The sequence below is a fragment of the Bubalus bubalis genome, chromosome 19, assembly GCF_019923935.1.
Source record: "Bubalus bubalis isolate 160015118507 breed Murrah chromosome 19, NDDB_SH_1, whole genome shotgun sequence".
Classification (NCBI taxonomy): Eukaryota; Metazoa; Chordata; class Mammalia; order Artiodactyla; family Bovidae; genus Bubalus; species Bubalus bubalis.
The window spans coordinates 51,373,475-51,393,657 of NC_059175.1; the positions used below are offsets into that span (position 1 = coordinate 51,373,475).

Consider the following 20,183-nt stretch of genomic DNA (forward strand, 5'->3'; position numbering starts at 1 on the left):
CCTTCAGTTATTTGAGTTCATTGAGAATTTTCCTTCCATTAACCATTAAGATCTATAATATGATTGAAAGAAGAGAGTTGTTTCTAAAGGATGCATTTTGTTCAGAGGGAGGACTCTACTACTATGGTGAAAGATATATGTGCTCATCATAAAAACTGAAGCTGTATCAGTTCAGTTCAGTTGCTCAGTCATGTCTGACTCTTTGTGACCCCATGGCCTGCAGCATGCCAGGCCTCCCTGTCCATCACCAACTCCCCGGGTTTACTCAAACTCATGTCCATTGAGTCGGTCATGCCATCCAACCATTTCATCCTCTGTCATCCCCTTCTCCTCTTGCCTTCAATCTTTCCCAGCATCAGGGTCTTTTCAAATTGAGTCAGTTCTTTGCATCAGGTGGCCAAATTATTGGAGTTGGAACTTCAACATCAGTTCTTCCAATGAACATTCAGGACTGATTTCCTTTAGGATGGACTGGTTGGATCTCCTTTCAGTCAAAGGGACTCTCAATAGTCTTCTCCAACACCGCAGTTCAAAAGCATCAATTCTTCAGTGCTCAGTTTTCTTTATAGTCCAACTCTCACATCCATACATGACTACTGGAAAAACCATAGCCTTGACTATATAGAAGAGTAGAAAGTAAAGAGTGATGAAAGCACAAGCTACTGTGGGTCAGAGTAGAGTATAACTGAGTCTTATGCTCAAGGTCTTCCAGGCTGAAATCAAGGTGTAGACCAGGGCTACAACTGATCTGAGGCTTAGAGTTTTTTTGGTTTTTGGTTTTTTTTTCTCCCTAAGTGTACTAGTTTTGGCAGAAGTCATTTTTTTATGGCTTTATGACTGCTGGCCCTACTTACTTTTCAGGCTGTTGGTCAAGGTCCGGTCTCAGTTACCATATGCACCCCAGGCAGGTAGGTTCCTACATCACAAATGTACTTCTTCAAGGCCAGGAGCAATTAGTAGCTTCTGCTAAACCTCACATGATTACATCAGACCCTTTAAATAAAAATCTCCCTTGTAATTAACTCAGTGTTAAGTGATTGAAGACCTTGATTATATTTGCATTATTTATTTTTCCATAAAACTTAGCAAATTCATGGTATAATACTGCATTCCATGATTTCAGTTCAGAGGGCCCTCACACACTCAAGGGTGTAAAATTATACAAGAGATTATGTTGTCCTGGGGGCAAGAATCTTCGGGAGAGGCTGGAATTTGGTCTACCAAAGCTGCTTCTCAGATTCCTCAAAATATAACTCTAGCTACCCATTTTTGCTCAACATTTTCTGGAAAAGTGACAAGGCCTGAAAGAGCCCAGGGAGTTATTCTCTTGTATTTTATGACAAAAATTGTTCTTCCGTCTTTGAAATGAGAAAATCATTTGGCACTTAATATTTTATGTAGCTTTACATGACCTGGACTTCAGCAAAGTGAAAGCATAGAAAGTGGATAAAAAGATAGAAGCAAAAGATAATATCTTGATTAATTTCTCCCTTTATATACTATCTTATTTCATTTCTCCACAGTTGTTTTCTTACCATACTACTCCCTACAATGTGAATTACCTCTTGAAAACTCTGGTTTGCTAACCTCCCTTTATTGAAACATCCCTAGGAGAAGGAGCTACTCAACTGAATTCTCTTCAATCAATCATTTCCTTACTTTTCTAGAAAGGTTCATAAAATTAAATGTGCCCCAAGCAGTACCACAACATTTTCTATTTAATGTGGCAGAACTAAATTAACTTCATCATAATGGATTTCTGTTATAGAATATGATTCATTTCCTAACAATAACAAAAAATTCTGTTTTTTTTCTATACTTATTTCAAATAATAAGACTTTTGTTGATTGCAAAGTTAGATGAACTTCATTCCTCAGCACCACCCCATCTTACCCTGCAGCCACAAAAAGTGAAAGACAGTCTGTCAGATCAGCTGGATAAAGTCAACTAGAGAGAGACTGGTATTGATTTTTTTTTTTCCCCTCTCTTTCTTTTTCCAGTTTTATAAAATGGCATTACCTAAGGGCCAGGATCATGAAGAAATAGGCCATCTAAGATATTACTTTGGCATTTCTCCTACAATTTTCTTCAGTTATTTAATCACTGCAGGATGTAAGTTTTCAGTCATAAAAGAATATCTGTATGTACAGAAAGTTTATTTCATCTCACTCTTTATCTCCACAACCACTAAATATTTGCCTGCAGTGACAGGTCAGGAGTTCTTAAAAGACAGAAATTATGTCTGATCTCCTAAAATGAAATTTAGAAAAAATTGTTGTTGTTGTTGTTGTTTTTTAATTTTCCCTTCATTTCTGGACTTGAAATGACTTTCAATGTGGGGAGACAAGTCCATCAGTGGCAAGTCCATAACAGTGGCATGTTTGTTAAGTAGGTAAATAAAATTGAGATATTGTCAAGAAATAATTTGCCTAATCCTACAATCAGAAGCCTTCCAATATCTAGGAGAAGTAGAGAGAGAAAGGAAGAATAGCTGGTACCAACTTTTTCATTTTAAGGGAGTTAATTCTGGTACAGAGAAGGGTGTAAGTGTCAGCCAAGGCAGATCAAATAGCTTTCTAGACAAATGGACCAAAGACGAAGTCAAAATTGTCTTACATCAGAAGTTACGGATGACTATGATAAAAATTATATTGTTTAACATTTATGGAGCATTTGGAGTTTGCAAAAACAAGCTATATTTTATAAGTTTGTACAGCTTATAAATTATACATAACTCAGATATCTCTTTGGCATCCATTTCCCCTTGAATACATCAAAAGATGGGAGACTTAGTACTTCTACAAACAACTCAGTCAGTAAGCAAGATGGAAAACCTTATTATCTTTGTCTCTTCTGTCCTCCTGGAATGTTTTCCAGGTCTTATTGATTGTAGGCAATCAATATCTTTTAACGTTAATTTAATTTTGCATGGTTTCATTTGTTAGAAACTTCTTCCTTTTTAACTTAAAATTGACATATTTAGTAAACTAAATTATTGTTAACTCTCCATTGAAAGACTTACAGAGTATACCAAACTGATGTTCAACATGAGAGCCCTTCAATATTTGAAAAGGTTTGTCCTTTTTTTTTTTTTTTTTGTCTTGATCTTCTTCATTCCAGGTAAAAATTCTCAGTAATTGTAACAGTTTTGTGTTTTTGGTTTGAATGATATTTGCTATCCTATTCTGGCAATTGGTTGTCTTTTCTTGAGCCCAATTCCTTTAACAAAACACAGTACTTCAAGCTGTAGGCTGATTAAACCAGTAACATTATGGGATCATCTCTTTATTGAGATACTGTGTTTCTATCTGTGTAACCAATAGCCATAATATCAACCATAGCATATTATGCAATAACTCTACTTATATTTATATTTGTTAGACGTTGACGAAAATCAGTACTATATGTAAAAACTTACTAGCTGAATAAATGAAAATATAAAAATTAAAATAAAGCATTGAATCCAAGGCAAATAAATATATGAGTAAAAATTGGACAAATTTAAACAAAGTAAAGGGAATAATTACAGGGAAAATAAAGATAGATTCCCCCTGAGTGAAAATTACTGTAAAAGAGACTTTATTTCAAATTTGAGAAGTGTTACTGTTTGCTATAATAAACTTGATTAATTTGTGATTTTGTATTTCATACCAATTTTTCTTCCTTTTCTTTTCCCTTCTTCTCAGGAAATGCATAAAACAGCAATCTTGTCCTTAAAAGAGTGAAAGGTACCCACTCTATTTCCCCCAGGTGTACTAAGGCCCAAAAGGGACATATCAACACAACATTGGAGTCATACTAGAGGGAATTAATTGAGAAAGCAGAAACTTCTAAAGGTCCCAGAAAATCACCGTGTTAATTAATTATATTCATGTTAATTTCATGTTTTCTTAGTTTGTCATAGGTGATTAGAAGTCAGAGCCAGTGACCTTAAAGTTTTCATTTTAATTAAGCAGTGCAGCAGCAGCATATTTCTATAATGCAATATTTCTAGTTATTGGGAACATAAAACTAATATTCAGAAAAAGTGTAAATGTAAGCAAAGTGGAAAATCAAGGATCAATGACTCCAGCGACAAATTACATCCAAATATTCTGTCTAATGTTGTTTTTTAATTATATATGCTTAAAGCCTTAGTGCTTGGTCAAATATCCTGATAATGCATTATAGTACCTACCAACTATATGTATAAAGCTGACAACACAAAGGCCCAAAACTAGACCTTGCTGCTGGCAAAGACTGAAGGCACAAGGAGAAGAGGACGATAGAGGATGAGATGGTTGGATAGCATAACCAACTCAATGCACATGAGTTTGAGCTAACTCTGGGAGATAGTGAAGGACAGGGAAGCCTGGCGTGCTGTAGTCCATGGGGTCACAAAGACACAGACAGGACTTAGAAACAGACCTCAGCCACACACATAGACCTTTTACAGCAAAAACACTTACATTCAAAACTATTTAATAGAAAAGGGTATTATTATCAAAATAATAAAAATCATCCAACAACAAAATACATTTTGCTATGCCAAATTCTCAGCTGAAATGAAAAAAAAAAAAAAAAAAAGGCATTAATTTCAATTTTGTGGTATTTGTAATTACTGCTTAGAACCACCAGATGTCAGTATTGGATTAAAAACAGAAAATACTTCATCGATAACTTGATCTGCTATTGTAACTAGTTGCTGCTAAGGCGCTTCAGTTGTGTCCGACTCTGTGCGACCCCATAGACGGCAGCCCACCAGGCTCCCCCGTCCCTGGGATTCTCCAGACAAGAACACTGGAGTGGGTTGCCATTTCCTTCTCCAATGCATGAAAGTAAAAAGTGAAAGTGAAGTCACTTTGTCGTGTCTGACTCTCAGCGACCCCATGGACTGCAGCCTACCAGGCTCCTCTGTCCATGGGATTTTCCAGGCAAAAGTACTGGAGCGGGGTGCCATTGCCTTCTCCTTTCCTGTAACTAGTTAGAATAAGCCCTTCCTAGCATTATGCGTGTGCATATGTCATTTTAATGTATGCAACTGATTATCTTTACAAGTTCAGTTCAGTCAGTTCAGTCGCTCAGTTGTGTCCGACTCTTTGCGACCCCATGAATCGCAGCACGCCAGGCCTCCCTGTCCATCACCCACTCCCAGAGTTCACTCAGATTCATGTCCATCGAGTCAGTGATGCCATCCAGCCATCTCATCCTCTGTCGTCCCCTTCTCCCCCTGCTCCCAATCCCTCCCAGCATCAGAGTCTTTTCCAGTGAGTCAACTCTTCCCACGAGGTGGCCAAAGTACTGAAGTTTCAGCTTTAGCATCATTCCTTCCAAAGAACACCCAGGACTGATCTCCTTCAGAATGGACTAGTTGGATCTCCTTGGAGTCCAAGGGCCTCTCAAGAGTCTTCTCCATAGTTCAAAAGCATCAATTCTTCAGCGCTCAGCTTTCTTCACAGTCCAACCCAGGCACATTTACAAGTGGTAGCTTTTTTTCTTGAAATGTTTAACTTGTACTTCCCTTACCCACTGATCTTTAAAGGAAAATTACAATTTGCTACTAACTTGCAAGTTACTCTGCAGCAAGGTCCTTCTTCCTCGCCACATCCTATATGAAAGTATCTCTCACTTTTGTTTTGTCCTCCCTATAGCCATTAGATTTTGAAACAAAGAAAGCTTACACTTTTAAAGTAGAGGCCTGCAACGTTCACCTGGACCACCGGTTTCACTCCGCGGGCCCTTTCAAGGACACTGCCACGGTGAAGATCAGTGTGCTGGACGTGGACGAGCCGCCGGTGTTCAGCAAGCCACTCTACACCATGGAGGTTTATGAAGACACTCCCGTAGGGACCATCATTGGTGCTGTCACTGCACAAGACCTGGACGTGGGCAGCAGCGCCGTTAGGTAAGAAAAAGCAGTGCTTTCTGTTCTATGTGTCAGAAGGAGAAGGAAAAGAAGACTCTCACCATGCTTGTATGAATGATTTAGTTATAGAATGCAATGCGTGAAAATGTAATGACTTTTCATGGTAGGTAGAATAAAGGAAGAGCCATTGGGCTTCCTTGATAGCCCAGCTGGTAAAGAATCCACCTGCAATGTGGGAGACCTGGGTTCAATCCCTGGGTTGGGAAGATCCCCTGGAGAAGGGAACGGCTACCCACTTCAGTATTCTGGCCTGGAGAATTGCATGGACTGTATAGTCTATGGGGTCACAAAGAGTTGGACACGAATGAGCAACTTTCACTTCACAGGGTCTGAGCAAAAACATCTGATAGAAATCCCTGTAAGGGGGTTTAGTAGTGACCGGATATCAGACTTGTCACTCAAGCTGATTAACCTCAATTTTTTATCCACAAAAGGGATTTAGTAGTCAGCCTAAAAGGATGAGTCTTACAAATAACGATATTAAGATACGTTCACAGTGCCTGAAATATTACTCATATATAAAATACATTTTTCAATTCTAAAATCTCTGTCCCCTACCCAAATTTGGTGTTTGCAAAAAGATTGTTCAACCATTGGTAATTTGCAGTTTATTTTTTCACTGTGGCAATTGTATCTCCTGATAGAAGAACAATTTCAGTCAGATTTAAGGTAAGATGCATTGTGGAGTTGGTCAAAGTCCAGACTTGGCAAGGAGCTCCTTATTGGCATACGGCTGCTGAGTAGTGAGTCCGACAAAGCAATCAGTAAGACAATTGTAAGAAAGTGTAAGAAAGTGCAAGAAAGTGTAAGAAAACACTCACTCTTTCCCCACCCATACATGCCACTTATATTGCTCAAACATGGTAGCATTCCTTTTTCCTCACTTATAAATTGATCCTGTAAGATATTCTGAGATTTGTTCTGATTCCACTTTGCTTCTTCTGGATACTTAATCTGTGCCATGTGTTGATGCACCTACAAAAAGGGCAGGAGGGGTGGGGAATACAAGAAGAAAAAAAACAAAAACAAAAACAAGAACATATCTACAAAACAGAAACAGACTCACAGACATTGTGGTTGCCAAGGGCGGATGTGGTGAGGGAGGGAAGGATTGGGAGTTTGGGATTACCAGATGCCAAGTAAAAAAGGAACAAAGAGAAAAATGGGGTTTGTTCTGAATCTTCTAACTCTAAAGGGTCGAAGCTTAGTATACAAAATCAAAACCAAAGAATACATTAAACAGACTTTTAAAGCAAAACAGTACTCTGTTGCATAGGAAAAATACATAGATGCATACAAGATTTTAAGTCATGGGGTAATTAGTGATTTAAAAAAAAAAAAAAAAAAGGATCAACCTTTCAGCAGTAGCCTCAACACTTTCATAGCATAGAGAAAACTCTCAGGCAATGGCCTGAAAGCATGGAAGCTCTGCTCTTTGTATGTGTCAAATCTATCCCCTAACGTGGCATGGATGCCTTCCTTCTTGAAGTACCTCTGTGATCAAGAGAGAATTCTAAAAGCCTTGAGAAAGGGAAGAAAAAGTGCCATTATTTAGCACTCTTACCTATCAGGTTGAATCCTAGCTCATTTCCTCATTGGGTTCAACTTGTTATACATGCTCAAATTACTGCATGATTCACTTTCAGTTAAAGTCCAAAAAAGTCTGTTTATTATCAGTGTTCACAGGGGCATTCTCAAGAATCTGCTGCGTTAGTAGTTGTTATACATTAATCTGTCATCATTCATCAGTCTTGTTCCTGAACACCCTGTGTATGCTGCCAGTCATTGTGAAAGTAGAAAATGCCTGCTGAGCAGATTTACAGGTAATTTCAAGAATATAAACAGAATGGAAGAAATACTGAAGGTTATAAAGAAAGCAGTAAAATATGTAAATAAATATGGATTTAAACGCTCTACACTTCAATAGATGAGAATTGTGGCACATAATGGGACATGATATCTTAGGGGACATGGTATGTTGTTTAATTTGCTATATGTTCTATTTTTGAGTATTGATCATAGCATGATAGGGTTGAGATAAGAATAAAATATTATTTTAATGAAATACTTAAAAAAAATCAGAGCATTTGCAACTAAAAAATATCACCCTGTAAAGGTAAAGGTGAGAATTACAAACTTCTAAGCAAAAGGAAATAATTAGATACAAGTGTGGGAATAAAGGAAGGCTACACTGTAGAGAAATTCTCCAGTTACAAGCCTATCTTCTTTGTTTTTCATGTCACAGAAGCTAGTGTCTGACAAGTGCTACTTTGAAATAAGAGAGCATCCTTAGTCTTATTTCTAATGGGTGGCAGCCTGATTCACTGAAGCTGCAGACACAGATGGATCTAATTGATCCCCATGAGGCGTTGTCAAAAGACAGAGGTGGTTTAGAATCAACATAAAAGTTGTCTTACTTTCATGTCCTTGGAGGAAACAGTAGACTTGAATCAAGTCAGTTGAGGAATGTGGAGTATGAATCACTTCTAAGCCTAAAACATGTTTGCTCACACAAAAATGATAGTAAAAAGGTTATAAAAAAATAGCATCAAAATGACAAATTACTTGGCATGTGTAGGTATGTTCTGTTTGTTTTCCTTTGCTTTACTGGTTTGCATTACCCTTTTCATAGGGTTATTGTGCCTGGTATTAATTTAAGACTAGGGTATTCCACATCACTGAGTATTTTATTAATATTATTATTTCATCATCACTGAGCATAGCAAAGAGCCAGAAAGCAATGGCATTAACCGGGACTACACAACCTTAGAAGAAAGGTTCAGTTAGGTGTAATGCCCCCACAAATAATCCATGTCCTGTCTCCTCTTGCCATGAGCTTAATTTCTAGCTATTGTTTCCTCTACATTTCTATTCTTTGTCATCTTGTTGTTGTTCAGTCCTTAGATCCTGTCTAACTCTTTGCCACCCCATGGACTGCAGCACAGCAGGCTTCCCTGTCCTTCACTATCTCCCAGAGTTTGTGCAGACTCATCTATTGAGTCAGTGGCACTACCTAACTCTTTCATCCTTTGCCAGTCCCTTCTCCATTTGCCTTCAATCTTTCCCAATATCAGGGTCTTTTCCAGTGAGTCAGCTCTTTGCACCAGGTGGCCATAGTATTGGAGATTCAGTGTCAGCATCCGTCCTTCCAATGAATATTCAGAGTTGATTTCCTTTAGGGTTGACTGGTTTGATTTCCTTGCAGTCCAAGGGACTCTTTTTTTTTTAATATATAATTTTATTTTATTTTTAAACTTTACAAAATTGTATTAGTTTTGCCAAATATCAAAATGAATCCGCCACAGGTATACATGTGTTCCCCATCCTGAACCCTCCTCCCTCCTCCCTCCCCATACCATCCCTCTGGGTCGTCCCAGTGCATTAGCCCCAAGCATCCAGTATTGTGCATCGAACCTGGACTGGCAACTCGTTTCATACATGATATTTTAAGAGTCTTCTCCAACACCACAATTCAAAAACATCAGTTCTTTGGTGCTCAGCCTTCTTTATGGTCCAACTGTCACATCCCTATATGACTACTGGAAAAACCATAGCTTTGACTGTATGGACTTGTGTCAGCAAAGTCATGTCTCTGCTTTTCAATACACCATCTAGGTTTGTCTCAGCTTTCTTTCCAAGAAGCAAGTTTTTTTTTTGTTTTGTTTTGTTTTTTTTTTTTTAATTTTATGGGTGCAGTCATCATTCGCAATAATTTTAGAGCCAAGAAAAATAAAATTTATCACTGCTTCCACTTTCCCCCCTTCTATTCACCATGAAGTGATGGGACTGGATGCCACGATCTTAGTCATACACAGTGGCAATTAGCTAACAGCAAATAGTGATGTCATCATAGCTTATTCTTTGGCCAGAGTTTTTTAAGCATCACAGTGATTATTTTATAGCAAGAGAATCTGAGGCCCAGGAAAACTCAATTACAACTTCAGTAAAATGGGAAGGACCTCCTTGATGGTTCAGATGGTAAAGAATCTTCCTGCAATGCAGGAGACCCAGGTTTGATCCCTGGTTTGGGAAGATCTCCTGAAGAAGATTAACCCCCTCCAGTATTCTTGACTGGAGAATTCCATGGACAGAACAGCCTCATGGGCTAGAGTCTATGAGGTCACAAAGAGTCAGACATGACTGAGTGACTAATATGAACATAATTCAGTTCAGTTCAGTTCAGTAGTTCAGTTGTATGCGACTCTTTGAGACCCCATGATTCGCAGCACACCAGGCCTCCATGTCCATCACCAACACCCAGAGTTCACCCAAACTCATGTGCATCAAGTTGGTGATGCCATCCAGCCATCTCATCCTCTGTTGTATCCTTCTCCTCCTGCCCCCAATCCCTCCCAGTATCAGGGTCTTTCCCAATGAGTCAACTCTTTGCATGAGGTGGCCAAAGTACTGGAGTTTCAGCCTCAGCATCAGTCCTTCCAATGAACACCTAGGACTGGTCTCCTTTAGGGTGGACTGGTTGGATCTCCTTGCAGTCCAAGGGACTCTCAAGAGTCTTATCCAGCATCACAGTTCAAAAGCATCAATTCTTTGGCACTCAGCTTTCTTCACAGTCCAATTCTCACATCCATACATGACCACTGGAAAAACCATAGCCTTGACTAGACACAATTTTGTTGGCAAACTAATATCTCTGCTTTTTAATATGCTATCTAGGTTGGTCATAAATTTCTTTCCAAGGAGTAAGCGTATTTTAATTTCATGGCTGAATCACCATCTGCAGTGATTTTGGAGCCCCCCAAAATAAAGTCTGACACTGTTTCCACTGTTTCCCCATCTATTTCCCATGAAGTGATGGGGCCAGATGCCAATGATCTTCGTTTTCTGAATGTTGAGCTTTAAGCCAATTTTTTCACTCTCCTCTTTCACTTTCATCAAGAGGCTTTTTAGTTCCTCTTCACTTTCTACCATAAGGATGGTGCCATCTGCATATCTGAGGTTATTGATATTTCTCCTAACAATCTTGATTCCAGCTTGTGCTTCTTCCAGCCCAGCATTTCTCATGATGTACTCTGCATATAAATTAAATAAGCAGGGTGAAAATATACAGCCTTGATGGACTCCTTTTCCTACTTGGAACCAGTCTGTTAGCTAGATTCTAATTATTCTTCTAATAAAGGTTGATTGAGGCATTTATCTATGTTTTTTAATTGCTTTGTAATTCCAGAATTTGGGGGAATACAAATAAAATTTAATAATTTTCAGTAACTTGTTAAAATAGAATGTCAAAACATGTCAGTAAAAAATATACAATATTTGAAACGAGTTGCCAGTCCAGGTTCGATGCACGATACTGGATGCTTGGGGCTGGTGCACTGGGACGACCCAGAGGGATGGAATGGGGAGGGAGGACGGAGGAGGGTTCAGGATGGGGAACACATGTATACCTGTGGCGGATTCATTTTGATATTTGGCAAAACTAATACAATTATGTAAAGTTTAAAAATAAAATAAAATTAAAAAATTAAAATTAAAAAAATACAATATTTGATTATTTAATATGTGATAACCATGGATCTTATTATATGCCTGCAAGCATTCTAAACACTTTAGATAGGTTCATCTTGTTTAAAACTTACAATAACTTTACTTAAACCTGAAAAGTGTTGTATTCAAGTATGTGAACATTGACATTGGTCAGGCTAGAAATATAAAATAAAAAAATACAGTTCTTTTGCTGACATTCTTGTACATATGGAAAAAAAATGGTTTACTTGTGGTTCAGTACCTCTTATTTTTCTAGACAACTACAGAGTTCTTACAAGATTTAGATATAGCTAAGAATTTATTGACAAATTCAGTGGATTTATGATATAGATCTATAGCTCTAATTTTTATAAGGATTGGGTCTTGATATCCAATGATGTATTTGCTTTTATTTTAAAACAAATTTTGCATTTTTGTAATGATATGATGGCTGAATGTCCAGATAATAGTTATGATGGTGAATGTCTTGAAGATATCTTGACATGCTTCACGTACCTCCTCAGAATGAAGCAATGTCCAAGTCTATGTTTTTTGTCTCCTTGTTGTATTTTCTTTGTTTTTGGTCACACCACATGGAATGTGGGATCTTAATTCCCTGACTAGGGATTGAACCCATGGCCCCACATTGGAATTGCTGATTCTTAGCCACTGGATGTCTAGGGAAGTCCCTAAGTCTATGTTCTTTATTACTTGCCTAAATGTTTGGGATTTGCATTTTGTCTGCTAGAGTTTCAGTTTCTTTGCTTTCTCTCAAAGGGTTGAGTGCTCTATGTAAGTGTAAATTTCATAGCTCTTTCCCTCCTTTCTATAATTTACATACTTTTAGAGAATAGCTTTTTAAAAAATCAGTTATTTAGAATTTTTACATTTTTTATTTTTTTTAAAGATTGTTACTTCAAATATATCCTAAACTGATATAAATCTTTCACCATGAAAATTATAATAGTCAGAATCCAGTTCATAAGCTGTCCAAGGTTATTTTTGAGTTAAGAGAATGTGAGTAATTTTCAGAGAAAAGGAGCTAAACAGTTGACAAATCACAAGGAAGAAATGGAAGATTAGTTATCATAAAGAAAAAAAAAAAAAAAACAGAAAATAAAAGCTTTTTTTTTCAAATGTGATGCCCATACTTGTGTATCAAATGGTAAATGACTCTAGTTACAATGATATCTTTCTTCAGCGACATTGACCATGGTGTTGAGTGAGAGTAAATAGATCCGACTTGATTTGCAACAACTGGCATTTGATTCAGTTCAAGGGAATCGTTGTGATATGGCTATATAAAAAGACTTCAGAATAAGTATGTCTGGATATTCAAAGGTATAAAACATATTTCCATGCTTGAAATGTGATCAGGTTATTATTTAAGAGGAACAGTCAGATATCTTTATAAAATAATTCAATGCATACATGCAAGTACAAGATATTATGGATAGAACAATAAATTCAGCCCTACTCTAAACAAACTTTCTGTATAATCATTAAAATAAAATATAATTATTTTATCCTTCTCATTTGAGAAAGACTGTTAACAAAAATTCAAATATGTAGATAAGATAAAAGAAGTAATAATATAGAATTTTGTAATACTGCTGCTTAGTCCCTCAGTCATGTCCAGCTCTTTGCAACCCTTTCGACTATAGCCAGCCAGGCTCCTCTGTCCATGGGATTCTCTAGGCAAGAAAACTGGAGTGGGTTGTCATTTCCTCCTCCAAGGGATCTCCCTGATCCAGGGATCAAACCCATATCTCCTGTGTCTCCTGCATTGCAGGTGGATTCTTTACCTGTTGAGCCATCAGGGAAGCTCCCCAGTTTTTTTAAGGAAGCAACAAATATTTTCTAGAGGGTTTTGGCAAGGCTTCATGGGAAGACCATGAGCAAAGGTATGATCACATAATTTACTCACTTAGCCAGGTATTACTGTTCATATTTTTAATACTGAAAAAAACTTTCACTACATGCTTGCTATCTAAGTTCTTAAGTGTAGAACCCATATTTAATCAATATTTGCCTAAACTTAATTTTCTTTTCACTAGAGGAAGCTGCTTTAAGGTTCCTGCAGAATAAATAAAAAACCAGGTTTAAAGCCTTGGGGGAAGAGGAGAGTTGACATTTAGTTATGTAAGGCCATACACAGGCAGAAAACCATGTGTAACTATTAAAAAATGACTAAAAAAAAAAATCCCCATAATGAGGAGAGCTTAAGCTACATTGAAGAAAATAAAAATGTATAACAGCTATGATCTCAATACTATGTAGATTATGGTATATTCCTTTATCATTAGAGACCTATTTTCCACTTATTATATGTCTCGAGATGGAATTTAAAGGCAGACGAACTGTGCCTTTATTAATTTAATAATTTGATAATGTGTTTATCTTTTCATCAGACATTTCACATAAACAAGGAAATCTATCTTAACTGATATATGACTTAATTCTGCTGAGAGGAAACTAAGAATGAAGAGGAGGATTAGGAAAAAAAAAAAAAAACTAGCAGGAAATTAGAACTACTATTTAACAAAGTTTGAAAGTTTGAGAGAAATATATAGGGATTCCCAAGGAAACAATGTAATTGTGATGTTGATGAAGCAATTACATTCTAAGTGTTGTGTGTGGCCTAAGTTCTCTGTAAGATGTTTATGGAAATAAATTGATCTGAATTTATTTTCATTTAGTTATCTGCAACCAGACGTAATTTTTAAAAGGCAAAAAAAATAAGAGAATAGTGAAAATATTTTGATCTATTTTTAGTAATTTAACAAAATAATATTTCCTACCTGGACTTGAGCCATTACGTCTACATTTTATTGCTTAAAGAATGAAATGTAATACTTTTAACATAACTCTGTGTCATCAAGTACTTTTGTATAAAATGTGTTTGAGAATTAGGACAGGGTCAAAGTTAGCTTTTCCATTAACTGTGAGAAAGTTATTAGGCAAATTAAAAGAAACAACTTTAAGGGAAATGCTTACCTAATGAAGAGAACAAAACTTCGAGACATTTCTGAAAACTCATTTACAAAAAAGTAATAAAATTGTTCTCTGTCAAGTGGTTTGTGCAGATTAAGTTAATGCATTAATTTTTGATTTCCATTCAATTATTAAAACAAATTTCTTAGCAACAGTCACCATGCATACTAGGAGCTACAGATTTGTATCATCTAGATCATAAATACCTTTTTCATTTGAATATCATCTTCTCACTTAATAAGTATAAGATTAGTCAAACACACAGTATCTGAAGGTTTTACTCATTTAAACTGGTGAGCTGGGCCAAGCTAGATATTTCATATTATAATGTTGTGATTAGTTGCAATTAAGATATCAATCTACCCTCAGACTGGATGTGGCTGTAGTAAAGTAAACTACTGATGGCTTACACTGGGATGGTGTTTTCCAGAAACTGATCAAAGGCATTTTAGAACTGGGTCATGTCTTCCCTGAAAATATCCAGGAAATGTAGGAATGTTTTCATTGTCAATTCACTGATGATCAGTTCTTACCAATATCCCCTAAGTGTTATACTGGGCAAAATATCACAATAGAAAATGGTCATTGTCTCAAGTTTATCATTCAGTCAGGCATAGAGATTAGCCAGTCACACTAAGATAGGACCTTAGGAAAATGCCAGGACCTAGTATTAAGAGTTTGACCAGTTCCAGGAGGATGCTGAAGATATTTCACTAAGTAGAAAATATTAAGAAGGCAGTAAGCTTTCTGAAGCTTTCCTGATGGCTCAGTTGGTAAAGTATCTGCCTGCAATGCAGGATACTCAGGTTTGATCCCTGGGGTGAGAAGATCCCCTGGAGAAGGGAATGGCAACCATTCCAGTATGCCTTCCTGGGAAATCCCATGGACAGAAGAGCCTGGAGGGCTACAGTCCATGGTGTTCCAAGAGCCAGCCAGACATTTCTTAGCAACTAACCCACCACCAAGCTTTCTGAGAGGAAAATATAGAAACAAAAAGGGTACCAACTTCACAAGATGATGGAGATAAAAACTAGATGCCAGAAAATAGTGAATGAGGACCAAGCAAAAGCACTATTGTAAAAAATAAAGCCTGACACTGTTCCAGTGGTTTGTGCTTCTAGGGTTTGTAGTTCACGAAGTTGTTTTTTTTTTTTTTTTTTTCTTTTTGCTGCAATGGGTCTTAGTTGTGGCACGCAGGATCTAACTCCAGTTGCCTGATGAGAGATCCAATTGGAATCCTCTGAATCGGGAGGGTGAAATCTTAACCACTGGATTTCAAGGGAAGACCCTCAGATGTTTTAAAATTGAAGGATATATATGTTACAATTTGGTGCTACAACAAAGCATACCATTATGTGTTAGGAAGAAGGATTTTGTTCTAAAATGAAAAATAATACAAAATAATGGATAATGTGGAAAGAGAGTGGGAGGAAAGGATACATACACACACATGTACATGCATGTAAACATCCCACATGTGTGATTCTATAACTGGATACATATATCTTATTTCATTTCATCTGTACCACACTTTCCCTTACATGGCTAGATCGGTATTATTTTCCAAATTTTATAAGAGACAAGGAGAACAGATAGTAGGGAGAAAGATTCCTAATACAGTTGCACAAGGTAAGTGAAGGAACTGGTATATCTCCCTAGTTATCTCTCCAAAAAGTTCATGTTCTTCATTCTATACGTATTTCTTTGCCTCTCAGTGGCGGCTAAATTTATGGAATACAAACTTTATCTCAGTGTTAGACTGAAATAACTAAATAAATGGAATTTGCCTGTTCATTTTCCAATATATTGAACTTTGGTTTGATATATATACATATATGTATATATGTGTATGTATCAACAGAGATAGGCATATATTTTATGGATGCATTATTTAAGTTCTTGAATTTTTAAACTCATTACCAGAAAAAGTTAAAACTACAGTTAAAAATGACCTGTGAGGATTCCCTGGTGGCACAGTGGTAAAGAATCTACCTGCCAGTGTAGGAGACATGGGTTTGATTCCTGCTCTGGGAAGATCCTACATGCAACAATACAACTAAGTCTGTGGGCTACAATTGTTGAATGTGTGCTCTACAGCCCATAAACGCTGAGCTCCTGCTCTGCAACCAGGGAAGCCACCAAACGGAGAAGAGAAGCCCGTGCACCATATCTAGAGAGTAGTTCCAACTCTCCCCAGCTAGAGAAAAGCCCATGCAGCAACAGAGACCCAGAAGAGCCAAAACAAACAAATAAAATATTTGTAAAAATTATATTTAAAAAATGACCTGTGAGTCTATAGTGATTCACTGTACACATATTCTGTCTAAATCAGCTTTATAAATTGTAAGTGTTAACTAGAAGTAAGCTGATCAGTTTTTCCATTTTTTTTCTGGGACCAAGGACACTCAGTACTAGTACTGAGTAAGTCCTCACTCAGCAAACCTGAAATAGTGGATTGTCCTAAGTAAGACATTTCCTTGAAGTAGAAATATTTAACTATTCTATAGGTAGTAGGATCTGTGCATTAACTCCAGGTAAGGTTTAAGTTGTAGATGCTATGTGCAGATAACACCTCAGATCCTTGGCAACACAGAGATAAAGGGGCCACAAGTAATTTAGAGGGCCTTGAGTAAGAGAGACAAACACAGGCACAAAATGTGTATAATCTGTCTTATGTTTTCCAAAATCTGCAAAACAATTGAATGTTAAGGACAGCAAAGAAGGGCCTATTCATTGCATAGTTCTACAATGGTTTAAATACAGAAGAGCTCTAAATAATATCATGCAGTTTAACTGGAGTAAATGAGAAAAGAAGAAAGGAATTCCTGAAACTAATGGAGATTCTACTTAAGGAATGGCAGCATAAGAAGTTCTTCCAGTGAATCAAGCATAAATGGTGAAAATTATTTGTTAAAGCTTACTAAAAACCATTTGCTCTCTTTGGAAGATTTACTAAAAGCATATAGAAAATGATGAAACATTTACTCAAGAAGATCGACTAAAACTTTAGAACAGCAAGAGGCTATGGAACTTGACCCAGGACCTGCGCTCTCACTTCTACACTCATCTGCTAGTTAAGCCACATAGAGAATTCTCTTTGGACCCTGGACAGAATAGTTGAGAAAAGATGGCTCCTCTGTCCTCAGCTTTCAATCATGGGATATATCATCTTGCTGGGAGGGGCAGGATGCCAGTGTTTCCAATCTACACCTCTGAGTTCTCAGGAGTGAAATTCCTAGTTTAGCCTTTGGCCGCTTGCTTCCTTCACTCAACCTCACTTACAGGGAGAAGTCCTCTCCCAGGTAGGCTGAAAGTTTGGAGTCTAGTCATCCTCACTTAATGTTGTTTGTTTCATTCCTGGAGAGTCGAAATGAGAATGAAATGAGAAGACCATCCTGCCTCCATCCAGGACCTGTAGAAGTTAGAGAATTTCCCAGGGTAAAAGAGTCTGTACAACTAGACAACTTTCAGTTCAGTTCAGTTCAGTTCAGTCGCTCAGTTGTGTCCAACTCTTTGCAAACACATGAATCGCAGCACTCCAGGCCTCCCTGTTCATCACCAACTCCTAGAGTTCACTCAAACTCATGTCCATCAAGTCAGTGATGCCATCCAACCATCTCATCTTCTGTCGTCCCCTTCTTCTCCTGCCCCCATCCCTCCCAGCATCAGAGGCTTTTCCAATGAGTCAGCTCTTCGTATCAGGTGGCCAAAGTACTGGAGTTTCAGCTTTAGCATCAGTCCTTCCAATGAACACCAGGACTGATCTCCTTTAGAATGGACTGGTTGGATTTCCTTGCAGTCCAAGGGACTCTAAAGAGTCTTCTCCAACACCACAGTTCAAAAGCATCAATTCTTTAGCTCTTCCCAAAATATTTGCTTCCCTTTATTTTCCAGCTTTAATAGACATAAGATTATAAAAGTACTAATTATAAAAATGTTTTACTAATTTTTTTTGTGATATCAATGTACTATAGATTGTTGTTGTTTAGTTTCTAAGTCATGTCTGACTCTCTTGTGACCCCATGGATGGTAACCTGCCAGGTTCCTCTGTCCATGAGATTTCCCAGGCAAGAATACTGGAGTGGGTTGCCATTTCCTTTTCCAGGGGATCTTCCAGACCCAGGGGTCAAACTTGTGTCTCCTCAATGACAGGTGGGTTCTTTACCACTGAGCCACCACCAGGAAAAAAAAATATGTTAATATATATGTATATGTGTATGTGTATAGGGGCTTCCCTTGTGGCTCAGCTGATAAAGAATCCACCCAAAATTTGGGAGACCTGAGTTCAATCCCTTGGTCAGGAAGATCCCCTGGAGAAGGAAATGGCAACCCATTCTAGTATTCTTGCCTGGAAAATCTAATGGATGGAGGAGCCTGGCAGGCTAGAGTCCAAGGGTCGCAAAGAATTGGACAGGACTGAGCGACTTCACTTTCACTTTTCATATATATAATAGCACATGGCTACAAAGGAGTAAAATTTCTGTATTTTATTAGAATTAAGTTAGCATAAATTTCAATCTATGTTAAGCAGTATACAGTCAAACCTGAAGCAGATAAAAAGAAAATAACTAAAAATATAGCCTGGAAAATCCCTTGGATAGAGGAGCCTGGTGGGCTGCAGTCCATAGGGTCGCTGGGAGTCGGACACGACTGAGCAACTTCACTTTCACTTTTCCCTTTCATGCATTGGAGAAGGAAATGGCAACCCACTCCAGTGTTCTTGCCTGGAGAATCCCAGGGATGGGGGAGCCTGGTGGGCTGCCATCTATGGGGTGGCACAGAGTCGGACTCGACTGAAGTGACTTAGCAGCAGCAGCAGAGTATAACATTATTATTTAATAAAAGAATTAATATTCCATTGGAATAATATGCACTCAATGCAAAAGGAAGTAGCAGAGGAGAAATCCAGAAACACCACACCTTCACAATCTTCAATCTATAGAAGTGAAGTTTCTAGGTAATTGCAGCTTACCCCAAGTAATGAATTAAATGGAAAAAAAATCAGTTAATAACTTTAAAACATCTTAAAACTTACCACCTATCACACAACTTGCATATATGAAAATGATTGAATTGTTCAGTTTAAATTGGGAAATCGTATAGTATGTGAAGTGCTAGTTTTTCTGTCATGTCTGACTGTTTGTAACCCCATGGACTGCAGCCCACCAGGCTCTTCTGTTCATGAAATTCTCCAGGCAACAATGCTGGAATGGGATGCCATTCCCTTCTCCAATAGTATGTGGATAAAGCTATTATTTAAAATAGGGCTTAGGAAAAAAGGAAGCATATGTTTGAAAAGTGAGACTTTATTGTAGTGCTCAGAGCAAAATATGTTTGTTAAGATAAGAACAGAACAATCACAGGAAACAATAATTAAAAAATATATTCCATCCATGAAAAGTGTATGGGAATTCCATCCATTGTCTATGGATATTAGTAGTAGAAACTCAGCACTGCAAGTTATATTCAGGCTTAGATTCAGTCATGCTTAGATTTAATGCTCTACCATATCTGCACCAAACATGAATATTTTGACATCAATATTTGATTACTCTTGGTGCTTATGGTTTTCTGAAGAAACCCGTTATGACCTTGTGCAGCTCTGACATCAAGGTCTTCATTCTATTTATCCAAAATAATAATCTCTATAGATTCCATTTTCCTGTCCTAGCTCCATCACACTGAAATGACAAGTAAATCTGACACCCACTTCGCATGAGTATCCTAGTCAAAGTAAAGGACACCAGCATGTTTCGTGTCTTCTTTCCTTCAGCCTGCATGTGAATGTGTTCTAAATCAT

At 37.6% G+C, this 20,183-nt stretch overlaps 1 protein-coding gene across 2 annotated transcripts in view; it reads left to right on the plus strand.

The window, feature by feature from the left end:
* Positions 1-20,183, plus strand: part of CDH12 (cadherin 12) — a 1,213,596-nt gene that overhangs the window by 1,152,972 nt on the left and 40,441 nt on the right. For both annotated transcript variants that reach the window (XM_044932643.2, XM_025270675.3), the window contains exon 9: positions 5,631-5,884. In XM_044932643.2, the coding sequence (XP_044788578.2) occupies positions 5,631-5,884 (254 nt within the window). The remainder of the gene's footprint in view (positions 1-5,630; positions 5,885-20,183) is intronic.